The 24,126-nt window shown below is 29.5% G+C and overlaps 1 protein-coding gene across 1 annotated transcript in view; it reads left to right on the forward strand.

Moving 5' to 3' along the window:
• LOC145313293 (uncharacterized) overlaps positions 1-24,126 on the forward strand; it is a 188,479-nt gene that overhangs the window by 24,928 nt on the left and 139,425 nt on the right. Inside the window, exons 3-4 of the mRNA XM_080152620.1 lie at positions 15,044-15,116; positions 18,328-18,405. Coding sequence (XP_080008746.1) covers positions 15,044-15,116; positions 18,328-18,405 — 151 coding nt within the window. The remainder of the gene's footprint in view (positions 1-15,043; positions 15,117-18,327; positions 18,406-24,126) is intronic.

Consider the following 24,126-nt stretch of genomic DNA (forward strand, 5'->3'; position numbering starts at 1 on the left):
TTTAATCTAAAGATTCTATTATTTACCAATAATGACTTTAATGGTGTTTATTTTTAGTCATAAACATAAGATGTAATATATGGTATCCATATATTTAAAATCTAACATGACTTGGATAATGTACATGAATTTAGTATCATAAATTGGGGAATTATGGGCGATTTTGTTGCAGCCATAATCATTACTTTATTAATTAAATCTGCATTTATGATAGTATAATGGTTTTAAAGCCAATAACTAACAATTATTTTTACTCATGCTGAATTTACATTATGCATACATTTTTAGCCTAAACGCCCTTTTGAAAAGATTTTGTTACTTTACAATTTAAAATATGGGACACCTGTTAAACTATTTTAGAAATATAGGTTCAGGGCCATAGACAGATATCACTTACTGTATAATTGTATGAAATATTTAAAAAAGAAATTTTGCTCAAACTTTACAAGATTCAAATATCCAGGGAGGGAGGAGACATTGGGCTGTTAATTACTCTAGTCTCCAAGGTTTTGTAATAATGTTTTCTTATTTGTTAGCTCAACAACTTTGGTGACTACTATTAAGTTTTGATTGGTTGATTTCTTGAGTTGAGTGTCCAAAAGTTTCAACCACTAAATGTAATCTACAAAATAGATAATTTTGTTTATTCTCATTGGGGATGTACATCAATTTATCAGCTATTGTCTTTTCCCTTTAAATCTCTGCAAATATCGGAATATTTATATTTGTCTATTTTCTGTATGTTTGAATCAAAATATTTAATGGAATATAATTTAACAATTTAGATTCTGATGAACTGAAATGAAATTATATTCTAGAAAATCAAATGATAAATCAGCTTCCCAAAAGTTCTATTTTTATCAAATCAATTCTAAATAAAAGAAAATCAGTTCTTGATTCGTTTTTATTATTGAATTGACTTCCATTTTTCTTTTTTAAGCACTTATTTCTTTAGAATTATATTAAATGATTTAAAATTGGTCAGATTGCACTTTATTAGAGTTTTAAAAAGTTATATTTCTATGAATATTATAAGGTCCATCTTTAAGTCTAATATATCATTGATGCTATTCTAATGATTAATATATGACCATTTTTGATATCTAAGTTTGGGTTATATACAACAAAACTTAGTTTAAATAACCCTATAAACAGGATGGCATCATTGCTGTCTATATGTCATGTAAATGGCTGGATCTTTTATTCCTCAATATTTAGGCTAGTTTAGAACTGGCCTATGGCAGGTTTCAGGCTGTTTTTTTTTAATTGTTATGTATCAGTACCCTCTCTCTTAGGACGAGGCCCCTAGTATATGATAAGGTATTTTTTCATAAAATTGATTTTAGAATTTTAGCCTTTTTTGTTATTTTTATAAATTTCTAACATTACATAACATAACATTTATATAACTAAAATTGATAATAATTTGCCTTTTAGTTTTATAACCATCCGACTAGACCTATATAATAGTCCAGATATTCAATTCATTCAAAGTGGAAAGAAAATTCAATTTTGTTGCCAATTGGTTAAATAACTCGACTAGAGAAAGAGGAACAGAAAAGCAAGTGAAATATTAGAAGTATTTTTCTCGTATTCATTCGAATCCGGTGGATAGGAACCGGTTCTCATCCATACGAAAAAAACTATGTCTAGCATCGTATTATATCCAGCTTTCTACGAATATAGAAATGTACAATCATAAGATTAAAACCAGTTTTTTTAGCCGGTGCCTTCGGCACCTCGGGGCTAAAAAAATTCTATATCCGCGGAAAGCCGTTTATAATACGATGCGAGAAATAACTATTATGATATTAAATTTGTGTAACTTTAGACAATGATAATTGCAATGGAAGATATTCATTTGTGTATTTTAAAAATTTGTTAGGATTTAAATAACAAGCAGGTTAGACTCTATAAAAATGGCTTGAAACCAACCAAAGATATATTTGCAACCCTTACATCAAAGGGGTATGACAAAAAGTAGCCTAAAATCAAAACTAAGAAAAAAAAGGAAAAAAAAAACATCCTGGGACCTATGTGAATAAGATTAGGTAGATTGTATTAGATAAATAGTAAATTGAAAGCATCATCCAATTGACTTCTGAAGTTAAGTTGAAAATAGTCGGAATCAGCACAAATTTGCTCGAGTATTTTGTGCGAGAGAGAGAGAGAGAGTAATTTTTCTCTTCTATTCATTGAGATCAATATGGTGAACATATATTTCCTTTCTAGCCCTTTGTCTGATTCTACATTCATATTAGTCTTACTTTTTTTTTGATACTTTAGAATAATTTTAATCTTTTTATTTACTTTTTAACAGACCTGTGGAAAACTATTAGATCATATTGATCATTTTTGAGACTTGTTAATATACAGAAACTATCGTTTTTTAAACCTTTTTAGATTTTTAATATAGCATTTTTCCTTTCATGAATGGTATAAATACTGTTTTTTTCTTTATATGTACGCTAGAGGCTTCGGTCCTAACATCTAGGGACTGAATTCAAAGAGGTAGATTTGGGGCAGAAAAATATTCTAAAATTATCCCAAGGATTAAATCTAATATCAAAAAAGCCTATAACCATCCCGGTAAATATGTAAAGCTTCTCTATAAAAGAAAAATCTTTCAGTTTATTAGTTATTGAAATCTTAAGCTTAAGAAAAAAATTATATAATATAATATAAAATGTAAAAAAAATTCAGCAATTGGCGCACTTATAGTGACTCCAAAATCTATTCTAAAAGTTCTATAAAATCATTATCATTGCAGTTCAACAATTGCATAAAAAAAACTCACAGAGATAAAATGCAAGTTATGAGGAAGTATGGAAATACAAATACATACATATACGTGAAACAATTTTAGGAATGATGAATTTTAACTTTATATATTAAGCTCAACAAATAACTATGCATGTATATGTATATATGGCTTGGTCAAACATAAAACCAATTAGGCCTGCCCTATGTAATATAAGGAGAGCTTTTTGTATATGTTTCTTCTTTAAAGCAAATTAAAAGTTGCTTATATTTAGGTAAATAAGGAAAAGAAGAAAATATTATTTTATTTTCCTTACAAAGATATGGTCAAAAGTTTGTTTCATGGTCTTTTTATGGGCAAAGACATTTTCTCTACTTATACTAGTGCTATCACCTACTATACATAAAATGAAACATTATAACAATGTTAAAGAGTTATTTACCTATTTGATTTAGTCACAAAACAGAAACATTATTTTGCAAAAACAGTGATAAAAGTGACGTAGAAGGGGTGTAGGTGAAAGGGGGCGGGGCTGACGGACGTCACTCCCCTCATGGAAACTAGAATAAAAGTGTTCATTCAAACCAGATTAGAAACAATTAAGTTAAATAGCATTTAAAAGTGAAATGATCTTCCTTTACTTCCTCTCCACCTTTTGTGATATTATGTTATACATATATTCATTATCATAAAGCTTTTTGTTGTAGTTTAAAAATAGCTTAAAACTATCACAAGACTTAAATTTGAAAATGAAATAGTCAAAAACCGGGACTTATTTGAAGTTTATTAATAATAATTACTTGATCAGTTCAGTGGTTAGTAAGATTTTAAAGGACAAACAAACAAATTTTAAAACCACATAAATTTGTGTATAAAAATTTCATAAAATCATACTAAACCAAAAAAATTGATCATTGCTGAAATAATTTGGACATGTTTTTAATTGTTATTCAAATGACTTTCATTTGCTTTATTTTGTGTTACTATATGTCATTTATTAAAAGTGGCCAAGAATAATTAATATAGCGTCTTTTTTAATGACATATGTTTGCTTAAATGTATGCCAACCCAAAAGAAAGAACTTAGTGTGCAAATTTCTAGCCTTGACCGAGTAAAAAAAGTGCTCAAGTATATGTATACATATAGTATCATAGTATGTATGTCTAGAAATTTAGAGCATCCTAAAGGGCATAGGCTGGAATTTTATAACGGGTAATAACAATTTGTTTATATGAGATTTTAAAACTGGTTTAAGCATAGGATGGTTAGAAAGATTGAAATTTATATAAAAAACATAAGATATATATACATAAATATGCTTTTTAAATTTTCCTGAACATATTTAAAGTTTAATTTCATAAAAAAAAACAGTTACTGTGTCATTTAAACCTTTTAATATCTGTAGCTTTATGAATTTTGGAGGGAAGAACGTTTTGTAGATTCAATCCACAGTCAATTCTGCTGTTTAGTCCTTCTCTGACTACGTCCTGACAAGCATCTTAACCCCTTTGTTAAGCTTATCAATCAAATATAAAAAGTTTATTCGTGTGCAGCATATTATATTTTCTATAGTAATATTAAAATGAAAATGAACAGAGAGAAACGTTATTATTATAAAAAAAGTAATAGGGCGTCTGTCTGCCCACAAAGAGCTCACTAACTGCTCGACTAATTGTTTATCTATTCAGTTAGACTTGATTTTGGTCTTGCCCAGAATTAGATATAAAAGAAATTGAGTCCTCAATATTGAGACCCCTCATAATTTATTGAAATTTTTGGCATTTCTGTTTTTTTCTTTTTTCATATTAAACAACCTACTATTTAATTAGACATAGAGTTACAGAAAAGATTTGCTCCTTTGCAAAAAAAAGCAAAAACAAATTAGATTAAAGCTAATTGAAAATGGTATTAATGTGCAGGCAACACAAACTTTTTTTAATGTGTATGTTTGAACAGGGATCTAAAGGGATAAGACAATGGCCATTAAATTGATGTAAATACCCAAGGAAGATACAAAAATTAACCCTTCTGTAGAATACAAATTGGGTTGAAACGTATGGAGAATGAACTTATTGAACTAATCAATCAAAATTCAATGAAATCTCCGCAAGTTGTTAAGCCAACGAATAAGAAAACGTTATTATAAAACTTTGGGGACTAGTGTAATAAACAGCCCAATGTCCTCTTACTCCCTGGTGTGTGTGTGTGCGTGTTTTAATTTGGATAAATTCATATCTGTCTTTTTTTTATATTTTTGACGATGGTGTATTTCCTGTTCAAACATTAAGTGCAATTTGTAGATAAATGTGTATTCATAAAAATAAATAAAACTAATTTTTTCATTTCTCTTTGATGATTTTAAAACATTTGGAAAATTGCAAATTATAGAAATTACACGAATAAAAAAAAGATAAGAACATCTAAAAGCTCGTAATATATTGTATTACTAGTTTAAAGGGTTTCTTTATTCTAAGATGAAAAAATAGCCTAAATCTGTCCTAAGACTTATTTTTAATAGTAAAATAGCATAATAGCCTAAACCATCACTGGCTGCCAATATAAGAAGAACCCAATCAGTTCCATAGTTCTTGAAATCTTAAGCTTCAGACAAAAAACCTTTTACTTTATATAAGAGATATCTAAGTACCTTTTAAACTAACATTCTAATTTAGGAACAAAGGCTGGTTAATGATTAATATAATTTTTTTTATTGCAATTTTACATTTAGATAAACTTGAAAAACATATTCTATATTTATAAATTATTGAAATTCAATTTAACAAAGCCTTTAAAGTTGTTGAATATTCCTAAAAAGTTCTGTGACATTCTTTGACTATAACTTACATACCTAGTACATTTTCCCAGTTGTATCTAAATTTAAATGTTAGTTTAGTTGTGTAGTCTGCTCTGGGACGCGGTGGGAGTAACACACAACATGTGTGCTTCTCTGACCGCTGCACACATTATTTGTGTCAATATTATTTGTTATTTGTGTGATAACAAAATCTTCGTGGATTCCTGATAGGTGCTTTGAAGATAGTGTTGGTAATCGGACACAGATGATTTCTGCCACCAAAAGAAGAAACAGTTTTCTGACTGCCTGCTTTTTTTCCTGCTACATCATCTCAAGCTTTTATTCAAATCTTTAGATTTCCTTTGTTTCCTTTCTTGGAAACATTGTTTGGTAACTTAACCCCATGACGCTTAACTTAGACGCCCGCCAGATGACCTACCTCCCCCCCCCCCTCCTCCTCACCAACAGTCTCACCACCTCTCTCCCCTCCAAACTTCTGTCAACAACCCCTCCTCATAACTTCAACTACACCTACGTGCCTACAATATCTATAAATCCGCTAGAAATCCTTTGTGTGCTTTTATTATCTATTTTAGTGTGTGTGAAAGGGAAAATATTTTTCCTTTATTCTAGTGCAGATTCCCCCATATTTTATGGGGTATTTTCACCCGCAAAAGCCTAGGGGCGGGTTCGCTTATTACAGTGATACTTTCAAATCCTGGCAAGAACTCTTGTAGTCTTTTTAATATAAGACTACCTTACAATTTTGACTTTTCCTCAATTTTGTAAGTCCCCAAAAGAGCCCAGTAAACTTAAACTGGGACCCTCCACCTCCATAATCTACTCCTGCCCAAAATTCTTGCTATCAATCAAACCAACCAACTCTAACAAACTAAACTCAAACACCAAACCAATTTAAACATTATCAATTTAATTGTGTATTTAGTTTATTATGCTAGTTATTAATATTTTATATGTATAACAGCTAACCCTTAACCTACTAACACATATCTAATTTATTAATTTTTTTAGTTCGTATTTTACTTATTTTATCATGTATGATTTTTTTCTGTAAGAATAAATCATTTCAACAACAAGTTTAGTTGTGTATAGGCATGAAAATACCCTGGAGGCGTATTTCCTAATTACAAACAATGCCTAACTGTGCCGTGTATGTTCCTGCAAAATTGCAACAAATCTTGCCACTGAGTGCGAATAGGACCACTTAGTTTTAAATAGCTAACGAAAAAGTTAAAACCAGTCAACCTAACAATTCAATGAAATCGATCAACTGACCCTTAGATGTATTCATAGAAAGAAAGTTTTTTGTACTAAAAGTTTCTAGGTTAGCTACTATAATAGCTCCTAAAGTGAGCCAACCTTACGCAAAATAGCTTGAAACCTGCATTTGGCAAATCACAAGTTTTCTTTAAAATTACTAACCAAGGAATCTAATCAATCTTTAAGAAAAATAAAGTTCCCAAAGGCTTAGTGTTCCATATATCTGCTTTTAGTTTCATTGATGAAGATAATTTTCCGTTTTGTGTAAACACCTCTGTCAAAAAAAGGCCTAGATACAAAGTGGAAACCCCGTTAATATTATTCATCTTGAAAACCACTTTTAATTTACATTTTTTGGCAAAAGAATTGCCTTGCGGGGATTTTTCTTTTGTAATAGTTGTGTGTTGGGTTGTAAACCTCATGGGCCGCTCTTAAATTAAGACATTAAGAAATGTAAAGTAAGGCTGTTTGTCATGAAAAAGTGCATACGAAAATATACTTGCAAGAAGGAAATGTTATATTTATAACAAGAACAAATGTGACCATGAGAATATTATAAAAATAGTGCGTATAGAATTGTAGATTAAAAAAAAATTAAACTGAAAATTAAATATATCAGAAAATCTTATGAGAGAGAGAGAGATAAAAACTGCACAGACACTGTGCAGAGAGAAACTTCGTAAAAATTTCATGACCAAACTGTTTAAAGGCTTTATAGGTCATCCCCAGATGGTCGGTCAGTCTGGTAGGACAGACGTTAACTAAAGAGTAGCATCGATTCTGTAAAATGAAAAAAAATATTAATAATAAAACTTTCCATAAAATAGTTTTATTAGTTTTCTATAGTATTTTTTTTTTATAGTGGAGTTGTTACACGTTTTTAGAGTGTCTTATTTGATACAGGATATTAAAGATTGAAACCACAACCTCTTTAACTTATACAATATCAATAGAAGCAGTCAATTCTATTTTTTTAAAGTACAGTGAACTTTGAACTAAAGTCTTATTTAATTTTAGTATTTTATTTTTAAAAATCAGTTTGGCTCTTTTTGACACCTACTAAATACTTTTGCACTGGGAAAGTCACTAAAACATTAACAAGGATGATAATATCCATGAGAGCTTAACTAAAAAACTTTTACATCCTAATGAGCAAACACTAACAAATGATAGACAACTCTTGTAACATTAATGGTACATGCAAATTGTACCTTTAAGTTCAAACTGAACATAAAATTTTAATCTAAAATTTCTTGAAATCGACTGCTTTAAAAGAGGACGATATAACACTTACTAAGGAACACTTATACTTTATTTTTAGAAGAACAGTTAAACCAAACAATAAATCAAGATTTGTATACACTTTATAAAATAAGATAGTGCTTTTAAAATTAGGGTTTAAAATCCTGAGAAATACTTATATTGGATATCATTCTTTTAAGCCATTATGACCTACATATATTGTTCGTCTGTCCGTCCATACATCTGCTACGTCAAAAGTGACTATAGTTTTCTCGGCTGTCATTTTAGATAGTTTTAGATTAAATGATGATTCCCAAGACCAGCAAGCATCTAATACTAACTATCTTTTTTTTGCATACATGAAAATGAAAGTATTGTCCATTAGTTATCTTTTCTATCTTTAAATATTTATTGTCTATCCAATTGAAATACAAAGTGAAAATTCAATAGTAAAACTATTAAACAACAAAATAAAAATTTAATGCATTTATATAATTTAATGCCTCTAAAAAACATTGTAGACATAAATTTTGTATTACAAAATATTTGACTTTATGTTTTATTTATAGTTTGCGTTTTAGTGATTTAAGCTTTCATTGTTTTTTTGTAAGATTGTATAAACATTAAATTGTAATGTGTCAAAAGATAGCCATCTCTACTAACTTTTCTCTCCGGTTCAGCTAAGAATTTCATTTTTTGGTTGTGCTGTCAATGTCCTGTTCTTTTTTATCTAAGCTTCCTCACATAGTTTTCTAATTTTATTACTTGTTTTTTGGTTCGTGGATTTTCTGTTTGTTGACATGCACCTGACAGAACAGACGAATCGCAAGGACAGCTGATTAAAATATTTCAAATAACTCATTGTCAAAACAATTCTTAAGTATTAACGATTGATTCCCTTTTGATTTGGCTAATGTTCTAAGTGAAGCATACCTATAATCATGTCTTAAACTGTAAGTATGTCCAAGTGCATATATTCGTTTGTCTGACCGTCTGGTTGTTTTTATTCTTGTTTTTAAGAGAAATTTAAGAGAGAGATAGCAATTAAACTGTAAAAGAATCTTTTCATCTATAAAAAATTTATTAATAAATATCTTTACATATGCAACATAACTGCAGTTGCGAGAATGAAAATAAAGTCAAGCCTTGATTAACGTGTTTAAAATTCATAATTTTATTTAAGGATTAGCCGCGCAATCTACATAAATTTAACTAATCTTTAAACTAAGAGGCTTAACTTTCTTCTTCTCATATAGTGTGTGCATGTATCATTTTCCCAATTCAGGCTTTGACATTTAAAGGAAAATTTATGAAAATTTATCATGGATGGTTTTTAATTTTAATTTTTTATATTTATACCAATAAAGAATCATTAAAAATGTCTCGTAACCCTAGTATTTTGTGATCTTTAAATGTTAAATTGTTTGAAAATATTTAATTTAGAAAAATACTTGCAAATCTAGGTAGGCAAATGTTAAAATTCCGCAAATATAAGTTATTCATAGAATCCTTGAATTCATCAAGAACAATTCATAAAGTCTAGGAAATTAATCATAAAAAGAAAAACAAGTATAAATTTGACCTTTGCAGGCAGAGACATTGAAAACAATTGATTTTAATGTTTTGTGCAGAATTTTATACAACAATCCTATTATATAAAATACTAAGAAGTAGGGTTTTTTTTCTGAAGCTCAAGATTTCAAACTTTTGAACCGATACGTTCTCTATCAAAAGTAGGTTCACATAGGTTCTCTGATGGTTTTATGCTATTTATTTTGAGATTTAAGTCTTAGAGTGATTCTTAGCTGTTTTTCTAGCCCATCTCTGCCCCTTTGGTGTAGGCCCTAATTCATAATGAATAGGAAAAAAAAACTTTTAGAGAAAATGTGAATAGGAAAAAAGTCTTGCTATTTCCATGAAATTAATATTTTAAGCATTTTGAACTATAAATACAAAATTAGAATGAAAATAATTAATCAATAAAAAAAAACTAGAATAATTCCAAAAATTGCCATTTTAAATTTTTGAATTAGGAAATAAATTAAATTTATATAGCAATTTTCAGGAAATATTTCATTTGATTTCCAATTTTGTATATACTTTTAATAGAAAGAAATCTTTCAATTAGATTTGAAGGTTAAAAAATGTACATATAACGAATACACGTTTAGGTTATTTAAACATCAAAAGCTGTCAATGTAAAAACATGAAATGATCGTTTATCTAAAATAATAGATGTTGATTGTTCAATGCAAAGTTCTTACATTTCTCATGTATACTTTAAAAAGGCCTTGAAATAACATTTCTATTATCTTTTTCTTTTTCTTCAATAGAATTAGAGAGAATACTTTTTTTTAAAAATACTCAGGGATCTAAAGGGATAAGACACTTGTCAATAAATTGATATGCATCCCTTGAGGTGATACACAAAATTAACCCTTCTATAGATTACAATGAGTGGTTGAAATGTTTGGACACTCAACTTAATGAAGCAACCAATCAAAATTTAATAAAACTAGCCATCGAATCGAATAAGAAAACGTTATTGTAAAATTTTGTAGACTAGTGTAATAAACAGCCCAATGACTAATCCCTCCCTCCAAATAAATAGACATAGTTTATCCTATTCTTAAAAGATATGTTAAACCTCCAACTGTAATATTCTTTTCTTTAAAAAAGTAAATAAAAAAGTTTTGCAAAAGTAATAACTATTGCGAAATTAAACATCTTTTCCTGTATCTTGTGGTTTCTTCAAAGTAGAGATACAGTTAAGAAAAGAGTTAAAAGCATAGACATGTACAATTTTTCAGCCGTTCAAATTTTGCAATTTTTGGGGGATTTTTTGACAATCAAACAAGAATATGCTTGTTCAAAATTATCTGTTTTAAAAAATCTTATATAAAGAATATTACATGCCAATGTCTTTGAGAGAAGACAAATGAAAACCAACTCTACGATCCTTTTCTTTTCTAAACCCATACAATAGACACATTAGATTTAGAATGAATTAATGTAACAAGAAAAAAAAGATATATCTCCTTTCAATCTACCGTTTACAAACCTGTTTTCAAGAAATTAATTGTGTCTTGGAGGTTAATCTAGTAACAAACTTATCCTTTACATCACAAGTTTAAAAACAAATCTTGATAAGTCTAAACTAACTCCGTCATGCAAAGTTTGAGCGGAAATTAAGCCGTTTGGTAAAAACTTGTGGTCCGCGACAGTTTGACATATTCTTACCAAAACTTACTAATTCACAATCCAAAACAGCAAAATATTTTTCCAGTTGATTAATTGTCAAATGGAACAAAAATTAATTTTTATTATTTTTTAAAGGTACATAATAGATAATTTTGTTCCTTATTTTATAGGAAGATCTTTCTTTGGCATATCTATTAAACTATCAGCTGTTCCCCTTAGCATCTAGGGGAGGGCGGGTTAGGTCAGGTACATTTATAAGCTTCCCTAAAAAACACAATCAATTCGGAGAAGTAAACTCCCAGATCTTTAGCTTCATACCAAAAAAACATACTACTTTATACTTTAGGATATATTTAGTAATTTTGGAAAAATGGAAAGATGTTTTTAGAAGTAAACAAGTACAACCGATTTTGACTTTTAATGAGACTTATTTGAATAAAAATTCTTTATTGTATGAACGTAAAAGTTAAGGTCTCCCAGCAGCATAAAAGGTTATCAGAGAAGAAGAAATGAACAAATTGGTATCAAAACATTCCTGCAAAACTTTAATTTATTGAAATTTTCATAATTTTCAATGCCTTTGAATAGTTTAAATATTCTAATTTTATCTAATACATTTATTGTTTCTGTTTATGAAATGGAAAATTTAATTTTATTTGCAACTTTAAAAGAACAGCAGTAGAAATTTGGGTTTTAGAGAAAAGTTTGTTTGATTGGACCCCTGGTGTTTATTCAAAAATACATGAAAAACCTGGAAATACTCTTGCATGCTAGTATTTATGTTATTGCCTATTAGAACGATATATTATAATGGGGGAGGGGGGGGGGGGGTAGTTGAATTGATCGTTATTTTACCCCGCCACAAGTTTTACTGAATAAGATTACATAATAATATGGTATACGTTCCAAGCTATAATAAATCCATTTTTTTTGCAGATTTTTGAACGATTAATCAAAATTTCATCACTTTGCAAGAACACCCATTGTTAGGTTGCGAAACTTATGCCAAGATTAAAAGTTTTTGAATCTCCCAATCAAGCAGATTCTTATGCAAACTTTGCCACGGGTTGTCTTACAAAACTACAAGAAAACAAAAATAGCAATTGACAACTATTTAAGTAATTTTGATCAATTTGTCTAATTTTGGTATGATTAAACATCCAGTAGAGTTATTAAAAATTGTTTAGTTATCATCATATTTCTTTTACTGTTTATGGTTTTGGTAAGTTTTAGCTAGAATGAAGAAACATAGATTTCTTCTAGTTAAGAAAGGTCCTCTGTGCCATTTTCTGCACCCATTTGGATAATTAGGTTTAGAGCAAACATTTCCAGCAAAATATCTGAGAAAAACTATTTTGCCGCAAGCTTTTCTACTAGTTAAATTAAATATTTTCTCAATATTGAATCAATATATTTGTTTGTGAAATTATGAAATTGTTTAAAACACTAACAAACAGTTCAGTTGGTCTCAATAGTGATTATTGAAACTTAGGATATATTTCAAATTGAAAAAAAAGAACATATCACTCTATAATTAACTCTATTAAAACAATCTGGTCACTTCTAGTTTTCCACTTACAATATGCAAAAACTTATTTTTAGAAATGGGAATTATAAAGGATTATATAAATGTATTTTGTATCCTTAATAACCTAATCGCATATTAGATCACAATATATTTAGAAATTCAAATAATAAAATTGTAAGTTTTTGATATTGATCTTTTTATTTCTAGTTTCTTTCTAAAATCTAAAAGGAAATTTGTTAGAAACAAAGAACCTTTAAAATTTTGATGGTTTTGAATATATAAATCAAGTAATTTGCTACTAAAATGCTAACTTAATTAACTGAATATATAAAATCTAAATTCAAAGTGGCACCACCATTATAAAGTATTATATGACTGAAAAGGTTAATATAAATGGACCATAAAGGTAAGAAAAATTCAAGTTGAGAAAGTGTAAAATTGTAGTAAAGGCTTAAAAGGTCATAAAAGAGAGATATGAAGAGATGGATCTACTGCAGTTCACGGTAAAATAATGCTGGTAACGAATATTGCCAAAAATCTATGAATTTTAAAGGCTGCTAGCTGCCAAACGGCTAAACGTACAGATCATACCCGCACACCATTTTAAGCGGTATAAGAAGGCCTACAAATAATCTGGAATAGCCAAGATCCAATGATGCACAGGGAAAGCTTCACTGAAGAAAAAACGCGCAAAAAAGGCCTTTTTCGCGCATTTCTCTCCACTGCGAGATAATTATGCATTATTTATTTATGGCTATTCCAGATTATTTGTAGGCCTTCTTATGCCGCTTTAAACAGTGTGCGGGCATGATCTGTAAGTTCAGCCGTTTGGCAGCTAGCAGCCTTTAAAATTCATAGATTTTTGGCAATATTCGTTACCAGCAATATTTTACCGTGAACTGCAGTAGATCCGAAGAGATTGTAAGACTATGTGCTTTATCTAAATTTAAGAATAAGTCAACGAAAAACAACTTTAGAATATTTGTATTAACACATTTAAGTAAATTATGCAATTATAGTGTTTCTATGACCTAAGAAATAATCTAAGAATGAACATCTTTAACTGCCTTTTATTCTATTTCATATTGTTCTATGCATATATTGCAGTTGTGCAATAGAATCATGCATGATTATGGATTAAACATTATCATGAATGTTCCTTTCCATAATTGTGTATTGAGGACATTACATTTCTGTCTTAGGATCTTACACCAGATTATCATGTACTCTAATACAGTGAAACTTGTAGCTGGCTAAAACTAAATTGAAGAAGTAAAAGTAAAGTGTAAGGTATTTTAGAGTAGTTTTGCTGCAAAAATAATCTCATATAGGTTTCTTTTAAATTTGTGCAGAAAGGAAGCCCACAGCTTGAGTCTGGTTTAATAAGGGTTACAGGGATAGTACAATATGTTTAACAAAATTACTCATATTGTAGATTATAATTATGAGTAGAAAAGTTTGGAGATTATTACTTTGTAAAATCCAGATTTAATCTTTCCTCTCAGCAATTATTAGCTAATTAATGACAGAACAAGTCTTTAAAGTTTGTAGAAAGCATCCATTGTTCCGAAGACGATGAAAGTCCCTCAATGACGTCATAAAATTTAGGGATGAGGAGAGGAGGAGTGGGAAAGAAAACCCCTAAAAAAGAGATGGATTATCCCTCGTTTTTGTGACGTAACATGCTGATTTTTGAGGGACTTTCTTCGTCTTCCATTGTTCCCTACTTCTCCCTGATTTTAAGAGGTTTTGCAATGATTGTGTCTGTGTGTATAACTGTATAGATTTTGGTTTCTTTATTATCCACTATGTACAGTACATACGTAGGTTTTACCAGGGAAAGAAAGAAAATTGGGCTGTTTATTACACTAGTCCCCACAGTTTTATAATAATATTTTAACAACTATGGGGACTTTTATTAAATATTGTTGTTTGGGTTATTAAGTTGAGTGTCCAAACGTTTCAACAACTAATTGTAACAGTGTAATTTTGTGTATCATCATAAGTGATGTACATCAATTCATCGGCCATTGCTTTATACCTTAAGATTGGTTAGGAACGAGGCAAAGCAACATAAGTATAATAGTTAAACCAAAAAGTTTTCAAAAGTAGGTTTTCCTATATATTTGGTTTTCTTACTAACTAACTTGAAAGTAAATTAGCACAATTAACATTAATAACATAATACTAATAAAATTTCCTAAGTTAGTAAATTTATATATTTTTATTATTTCAGGAATGTCGAAATAACGAAGCTACCCGCCGTATCTGTCCTGATGGTCTAGCTTTTCACCCGGGGAAACAAAATGGTAAGTTTTTTTATAGCTATTCTACTCCACACAAGTAAGTAGTGTTAGTCTGTCTGTCTGATTATAAAATCAAACTTTCCCGTATATCAATGGCTTAGAAGATACTCTAATTATTATTTTACACAACTCTTGACTACATTGTTGCTCTTGTTGAAGAAACATTTAGCATAGTATAAGAAGGCTGTAATAATTTATCATGATGTTAAAATTTACAATTTTTTCTAACTAGACAGTAGTAAATATTGTAATAAATAAAAGTTGAATTATGTGTTATTATTGTTTTATATACTACTATAGTTGTAATAGTTATATCAGGGATACAGGGATAAGATAACATAATCAACCCTTCAATTATGATAAATATAATTTACCATTTTGTAAATAATAAAAATGGGAGGGAGGTATGGTTGAATAGTAGAACATTTTTATTATCATATTTTCTACCTTTAAGATTTAGCTCCATAAAAGTTAAGCTTTCAAAGGCAAACTTCTCCATAGTGTTTGGGGGAAATATTTATTAGTAGTACATTGGCCCTTCTCTCGTACTGAGATACTGTCCTCATAATTATGAAATTAGATAAAAATCAGAGGGAAGATTATAACTATTACATTAACCTATCCCTTCAATTCTGTGTTAAGCACAATACAGGTGATCAATTTCATAAAATCATAAACCATGGCAGAACACTATCTACCCTAATTAAAGATACTCGATAACCATTCGGTAATTATAAGCAAAAATTAACATTTGACATATTTTTGTATCAATATGGCCTATTAATTTTTTATTCAGAAATTCATTCGATTAGAATCATGTTAAGTTTATTTTTTATTCGGCTTGTTTCCTTTCTGTCCTTAATAAAAAAGCACATTTTTAATTTCAAATTTTCAATAGGCCTGAAAGACTGTTTACAAAAGCTGAAGTACTAATGTTATTAATGGTCCTTGTTTACATGATAAAATGCAGCTCCACAGCCAACTTGATGGGCAGATTTACTAGTGTGTGACATTTTATGTTTCTACATTTCACGAAAAAAATCTTCTAAATCATCAGAAAAAAATAGACAAAAATATTGTGATAAAAAAGAACGGTTACTTTTTTAATAGACTAATTTTAAGCAAATACCATAGGTTTACCTAAAAGAATTGAGAATTGCAACCTTATTTTATAACAGTAGCTTCTAAATAAGGATTATTTTTACATTTTATGAAACTTAAATTATTTGTTTGTTTTGTAAGAACATATTTAGATATATGTGAACATGTAAGCATGAAAGAGACCTGCTAAGTGAAAACAATTAAACTTCAAACTTGGTCATCTATATTAAATTAATCAAACTTTCATCACAACATTTTATCACCTATTTATTATTTTTAGACAAATAGGACCTGTCACATGTTTTATGGTTGTTTATTGAAGGATTTTGGAGGGAAATTTTATCCCTCATTTGCGCTGGGGCGAGTGCAAATTGAAAAGTCATTTAATTTTTAATGGATAACCTTCAATCAAAATTTAAACTTTATACCAATGGATATTTTTTCAAATTTAGAATAATTATTAAACCTTAAAATATGTTTTTATAGCCATGGAGTGAAATTTTCCATATTATATTATCCTATTTTAGGCGAGGACCCTTGTGACATGATTCACAATGTCCCGGACAAATATTATAATAGAGTGACACCTGCCATATTATATTATTCTATTTCTAGGCGAGGACCCATGTGACATGATTCACAATGTCCCGGACAAATATTATAATAGAGTGACACCTGCCATATTATATTATTCTATTTTTATGCGAGGACCCTTGTGACATGATTCACAATGTCCCGGACAAATATTTTAATAGAGTGACACCTGCCATATTATATTATTATATTTCTAGGCGAGGACCCATGTGACATGATTCACAATGTCCCAGACAAATATTATAATAGAGTAACACCTGCCATATTATATTATTCTATTTCTAGGCGAGGACCCATGTGACATGATTCACAATGTCCCGGACATATATTATAATAGAGTGACACCTGCCATATTATATTATTCTTTTTCTAGGCGAGGACCCATGTGACATGATTCACAATGTCCCGGACAAATATTATAATAGAGTGACACCTGCCATATTATATTATTCTATTTCTAGGCGAGGACCCATGTGACATGATTCACAATGTCCCGGACAAATATTATAATAGAGTGACACCTGCCATATTATATTATTCTTTTTCTAGGCGAGGACCCATGTGACATGATTCACAATGTCCCGGACAAATATTATAATAGAGTGACACCTGCCATATTATATTATTCTATTTCTAGGCATGGACCCATGTGACATGATTCACAATGTCCCGGACAAATATTATAATAGAGTGACACCTGCCATATTATATTATTCTATTTCTAGGCATGGACCCATGTGACATGATTCACAATGTCCCGGACAAATATTATAATAGAGTGACACCTGCCATATTATATTATTATATTTCTAGGCGAGGACCCTTGTGACATGATTCACAATGTCCCGGACAAATATTATAATAGAGTGACACCTGCCATTATTATATCATTCTATTTCTAGGCGAGGACCCCTGTGACATGATTCACAATGTCCCGGACAAATATTATAATAGAGTAACACCTGCCATATTATATTATTCTATTTCTAGGCGAAGACCCTTGTGACATGATTAACAATGTCCCAGACAAATATTATAATAGAGTAACACCTGCCATATTATATTATTCTATTTCTAGGCATGGACCCATGTGACATGATTCACAATGTCCCGGACAAATATTATAATAGAGTGACACCTGCCATATTATATTATTATATTTCTAGGCGAGGAACCTTGTGACATGATTCACAATGTCCCGGACAAATATTATAATAGAGTGACACCTGCCATTATTATATTATTCTATTTCTAGGCGAGGACCCATGTGATATGATTCACAATGTCCCGGATAAATATTATAATAGAGTGACACCTGCCATGTTATATTATTCTTTTTCCAGGTGAGGACCCTTGTGATATGATTCACAATGTCCTAGACAAATATTATAATAGAGTGACACCTGCCATTTTATATTATTCTATTTCTAGGCGAGGACCCTTGTGACTTGATTCACAACGTCCCGGACAAATATTAAGATAGAGTGACACCTGCCATATTATATTTTTCTATTTCTAGGCGAGGACCCTTGTGACATGATTCACAATGTCCCGGGCAAATGCCAGAAGAGAAAGAAGTTACAACGCCCTAAACCAGGTAAGAAATAGATTTTAAATGTATGGTACTTAAAAAGGTTTATTTTGTCAAAACAAATAATGAAAAACTTATGATATGATGATTCTCATGTTTTGATTGACTCATCTCATTCTTACACTTCTGTTGTACATGTGTGTGTATTTGATGAGTAGTGCAAAAGAAAACGCAAGATAGTATTTCTGAGTAGCTTCATCACCAAAACTATTTACAAGGAAAGTAAAAAAGAAAGAGAGAAATAAAGAAAGAAAGAACAAAGAGACAGAAAAAGAGAAAGATAATGGAAGAGATTGAGAACGAGATGGAAAGAGAAATAGAGAAAAAAGGGAAAGAGAGAGAGGGATAAAAAAAAAGAGAGAGAGAGAGAGAGAGAGAGAGAGAGAGAGAGAGAGAGAGAGATAAAGTGAGGATAAAGTTAGCCAAGTGTAAAATTAATAAAAAGTGCTAAATCAATTTATAGTTAGTTGGTTAAATAATTCTTTAATCATTATCCTAATTAAATCTATTATATCCAACTTAACTTTTTTTATTGGCAAAATAAATTACAATTAGTATCAATTGATTCTTTTCAATCTATTTAATTTTGTAAGAAGTATCATTTGCAATATTAGTCATTAACCTTAAGCTTGATTATTTGCATTTTAACATCATTTAGATATCATTTAGACAGTGGTCTTATTTTTAATTAATAGTGACAAAAATAAACTTTATTACAATTTAAATACATTTTTCCCAATGAAAACAGTAAAAATTACAGGAAGTAAAAAAGTAAAATTAACAACATAAAGATTTTGTTATGATTTTTATCTTATTTGCTTGGACGATTTTTTGTTCTTGATATAATTTGTTGAATTGTAGACACTATTTGCTCAGTCAACCATCAATCAGGTCCAGTAAACAATCTTATTTTTTAGCAATTATTTTTAACAGAACAACATATATTATTTTTACATTCTTTTATATTGATTGGGTTTAATAATGCCCTTATAGAATTACGATTAATGAAATAAGTAAACTGATTAAATTTTGTTTTTCATTTAATACTCACTTAATTTATATCTAGCGGCTACGCCCCTAAAAGCCTCGAGGAGCCCTTGAGGTGGGGGGGGGGGGGATGGTAAAACTTGGGAGGGTCATTATTTCTAGGGGTGATTTCTTTTGGGAAGGTGGTCGAATTCTTTACAAAATAGCTATAAATCTTCCCAGGACCGTTGAGAAGCTATCATGTAAAGGAGAACCAATCAAAAATAAAGCTTCACTAAAAAAGTAAAAATGAAATAGTAACAAAAACTAAAATTCCTACTCTCCCATTCTACTCTAATCATGGCAACAAAAAATGTGTAACTACTCTAAAATTAATCTCTTTTGTTATGAAGAAGTAAATAAAAGAAAGATGCAAATGTAAGTAATGTAAGTCCATGTATTGACATACACAATGTGCACAGCAGACTAAACTTAGACAAAATATCTGCAACTTCCTTAAAAAAAAAATGAAAGTTTAATTGGCTATAAATTCTGAGAAAAAACCGTAAAAGACTTCATTAAAATAGCATTTTAAGGATAGTGTTGCTTCGCTTCTGAAATATTTTCCTTTTACTAAAACTTTGAATTGCAGTGGATTTATTATTACTGGATCTTACACCAGATTATCATGTACTTTAATAAAGTGAAACATGTAGCTGGCTAAAATAACGATCACCCCATCCAACCCCTTAACCCTATCCCCTCCTCTCCTATGTTAGAAATCTAAATTGAAGACAATTTTCACCTAACAGTATATTTTACATCCATTTGCAGAGCACTTTTTTATAATTAGTCTAAAACTGCATGGTTTGTTATGCACAATGTGCATAGAATTTCTCCCAGTGCACAAAGCAAAATATTTTTACAAAATTATGAATTTTCTCTCAAAGTTCATGGGCACAAGGAAAGAAAGGCATTTTGTTGTAATTTTCTACACATTTTGCTGCCTTTTGTTGTGTTTGTACTGAAATAAACACTTATTAAATACTTAATTCTATTAATTTAGCTAAAATACATATAATCATAGACGTCAAAAGGTGGGGTTAAAGGGGGTGTTAACCAACCTTCAACTTAAAAACTCCTCATTTTACCCCCCTCAAAATAAAAAGCTTGGGCGTTACTGGATATAATTTTGTAAAAAATATGATTTTAAAGAATTATACAGGATTAAAATTATGTTAACATCTTTAAAACTTTTAATTAGCCTTTTATACTGTTTTTGGTTTTATCAGCTTGTTATCTTTGATCAATTTATATGTTTTATACAGATATGTTTTGATGGCTAATAAATCAAGATAAAAATATGCATATTATCATCAAAATTAGAGTTATCATAAAAAAAATTTGCATTAGATTTTGTTTCAAAGTTAGAAATATATTTTAATCAACATTCCTCTACATTTTTTGATAATTTTTTTTTTTTCAGAAGAATGATAGTATATTGATAGTTTTGTTTTTATTAAAACTGTATTTGTTTTGATTTGTCTATTATTGATTGATCTAATGCATAAAATTATCATCAGCGCATCAAAGACAGATCTAGAGCAAGAAAAAGCAACGGTCGCGGCCTCGATTATCACATCTAGGCCCTATTAATCTTCTTATCATTTCTACAAATCCTTCCCTTTGTTTTCTTATCGTCCCCTTCTTTACTGCATACACATTGGGAACCATGAATTTATCATGTTGGAGAAAAAAAAACAGGATCAAAAAATATAAAAAAAATATTTTTGGTGTGAATAAATTATAATTTAAATTCAAGAAAAAAATTATACAGAGTATCATAGCATTGTGCCTCCCTCAAAGACCTATAAATAGGTCTATAATTTTGTGAAATAATTGATAATTTTGTTTTTTTAAGAAAATGAATTGTTCCATTTTTAATAATTAGTGTAATTGCCTCCCAAAAAACCTATCCTTGTAATTGGTTCAATTTCCAAAGCAAATCTTCTTGTTTTTTTTTAAATACTATGTGGTGTGATTCCTTTACCCATGCAGGCCAAAATCTGTGGCTCCTTTAGTATAACCCCTACCCCTTGTATTCACTTTGACTGAATGGTACATGGCAAAATTTAACTGTTTGCAATTGACAGATTAAACAGGTTTCATATGCAATAGCTCTTCCAGTTATGAGATATATACAAACATAGATTAAAAGGATAAAGTATATTGTATAAAAAAATTAATACTGAACATTTTTAATGGATTTTAATGTATGTGTAAATAATTGAGATTTTATTCCATTACGGCTTAGAATTTGTAGTCGGAAATAAAAGGAATAATTATAATTCATAACCTTTTATAGAAAATTATTGACAGTTATAGATACTTTTTCAAAATATCCAGATTTCTGATTTATGTATAGAAAATCCACAAAGCATATCGTAGCGTAAAACCTTGCAGCCAAAAATAGAAATTAACATGTTTTGGTTTAATTATATGTGTTTTTACATACATTGCATAAAGGGTAATTTCATGATTAACTGAATTCAACAAATATACATATTGAAAATTAAAATATGAAGATGAATGGATTTGTATCCAGTAGAAACTTAAAATAACTAAATGCAGATTGGGTGCAACTGATTTCTTGCCGGTTTTATGCCATTTCAAAGAACAAGAATATCAATAGAAACAACGTTACAGCAAATTTTGTTTAAAATTTTTATTGAAGATCACTATTATTTCAAATATCTAGGGGCACTTGAGGGGGGGGGGGAGTCTCCTCCCCTAACTTTCAATCGTAGTTTTAAAAATAAATTTTTTTTTTTTAATTGGGAGGGGTATATTTTTTCTCGGGGCGATCTCTCTTGGGAGAGTTGTGGTAACCTATTCCAAAATAGTTATAAACCATCCCAGGACCTATAAGAATCTACACTGTAAGGGAGAACCATATCGGTTCAGCATTTACAGAGATCATTTAGTACAGACGGACAGAAACACACACATCTTATAAACAAGGACTACAAAAAAATATTGACTAATTGATAATTATTATAAAAATAATGAACTAAAAGATTGTATTGACATGACAAAATTTTCACTTCCCTAAACCAACAACAACTTCATATTTTTTTCTCCCATGAATTAAATTAAAATCAACCAAAATTCAATTCATTGAAACATTTAAACGTCAAATAAAAATCTAAATGCTTTACATCTAGTTTTTTTCTACAGAGATATGAGAACTTATTTAGCTAAGGGCTAATTATGAGGTGCACAGCTTCGCTTTAACTCAACTTTCAATTTATTTAATTTTCTATTATATTTAGTAAGTAAAATCCATAAGGAAAAAGGATAAGAGGATGAATACTCACCCCTTTTTCATGGTAAAATACTCCTTCCCCATCCCTAAATTTAGAAGCAGACAAAAATCAAAAGCCGCCCAGGGCTTTTTGTAAGTCAATCACAAATAATAATGTGAATAATAAGAAAAGCGATATTTAGCAAACAGCCGTGGGCGGTCAGAATCAGCTGAATGTTCATTATGAAAAAAATTTCCCCCTTTTTAGAAATAGAAGGATTCATCTTTCATGAACAAATTTTTTAAATAAAAATAAAATTATATTTAATTTTTAATTAAAACATTAAAACGAAAATATCTAATCTAATATTCTTGCCCTAAATATGGAAATAGTAAAAAGTAAAAAAATATTTTTTTTAATAATTTTTAATCCTCCCATTTAAAAAGTAGTGGAATAGCAATAAATTTTAGCGCGGCAACAGCGCTAAGTAGGCCTCTAGGCCCACTGCCTATTTTCGTCTTCTAGTTGCTTCGATTCCTCTCTTTTATTTTTTTCTCTATGGTAAAATCTTTTCTCGTATTCATTCGAATCCGGTGGATAGGAACCGGTTCTCATCCGTACGAAAAAACTATGTCTAGCATCGTATTATATCCAGCTTTCTACGAAAATAGAAATGTACAATCATAAGATTAAAACTAGTTTTAATCTCATAATTGTACATTCTATATCCGCGGAAAGCCGTTTATAATACGTTGCGAGAAATAACTATTACGTATCTCTTGTAAGGACGTCTAAGCTTTTTTAAAGGGGGTAAAATGAGAAGTTTCAAAGGTTTAAAGGAGATAATCTACCGTATTTTTAAAAATTTCAAGTGGTTTCAAACTTTGAGGGGGTTTAAGCACCCCTTTATCCCCTCACCCTTGAACGTCTATGATGTCTTGTAAACATTTGAAGTACTAAAACAGTTTTAAATTAAAGATAATTAAAACACTTGATATTCATGTATTTCAATGAAAAATTATTTTTTTTATGTACATCTATGATATTAATTTGAATTAAAGAAAAACAAAAACAACATTTACAATTATATAATCCTCAAATATGGACAAAATTAAAAAATTTGATCATTTTATTAAAAGAGAAAATGTGTATTTAATTGAGACAAAAATATAGTCTTGCGATTTGAAAATATTTTATCCTTGTTCTTTTCAAAACTTATTTAGTTAGTGGATGTCAAAGCTTATCAAATATGTTTTTTTTGTATTTCCTTGTTTTATTTATTTGTGTTTTTAAAATTGATTGGATAAAATTAATCAGTTCTAAAAGTGTATTGTTTAAATATCTGTAAAAATTCCCATACTCTGAGTAATCATTCATTGCGGCAGATTTTGACCAGCACCGCAGCTTTTCAATAATCTATTTAGGCATTATAATCGTTCATTTGTTTATTAGTTTT

Source organism: Acartia tonsa, chromosome 3 (genome assembly GCF_053477335.1).
Source record: "Acartia tonsa isolate MP-2025a chromosome 3, ASM5347733v1, whole genome shotgun sequence".
Classification (NCBI taxonomy): domain Eukaryota; kingdom Metazoa; phylum Arthropoda; class Copepoda; order Calanoida; family Acartiidae; genus Acartia; species Acartia tonsa.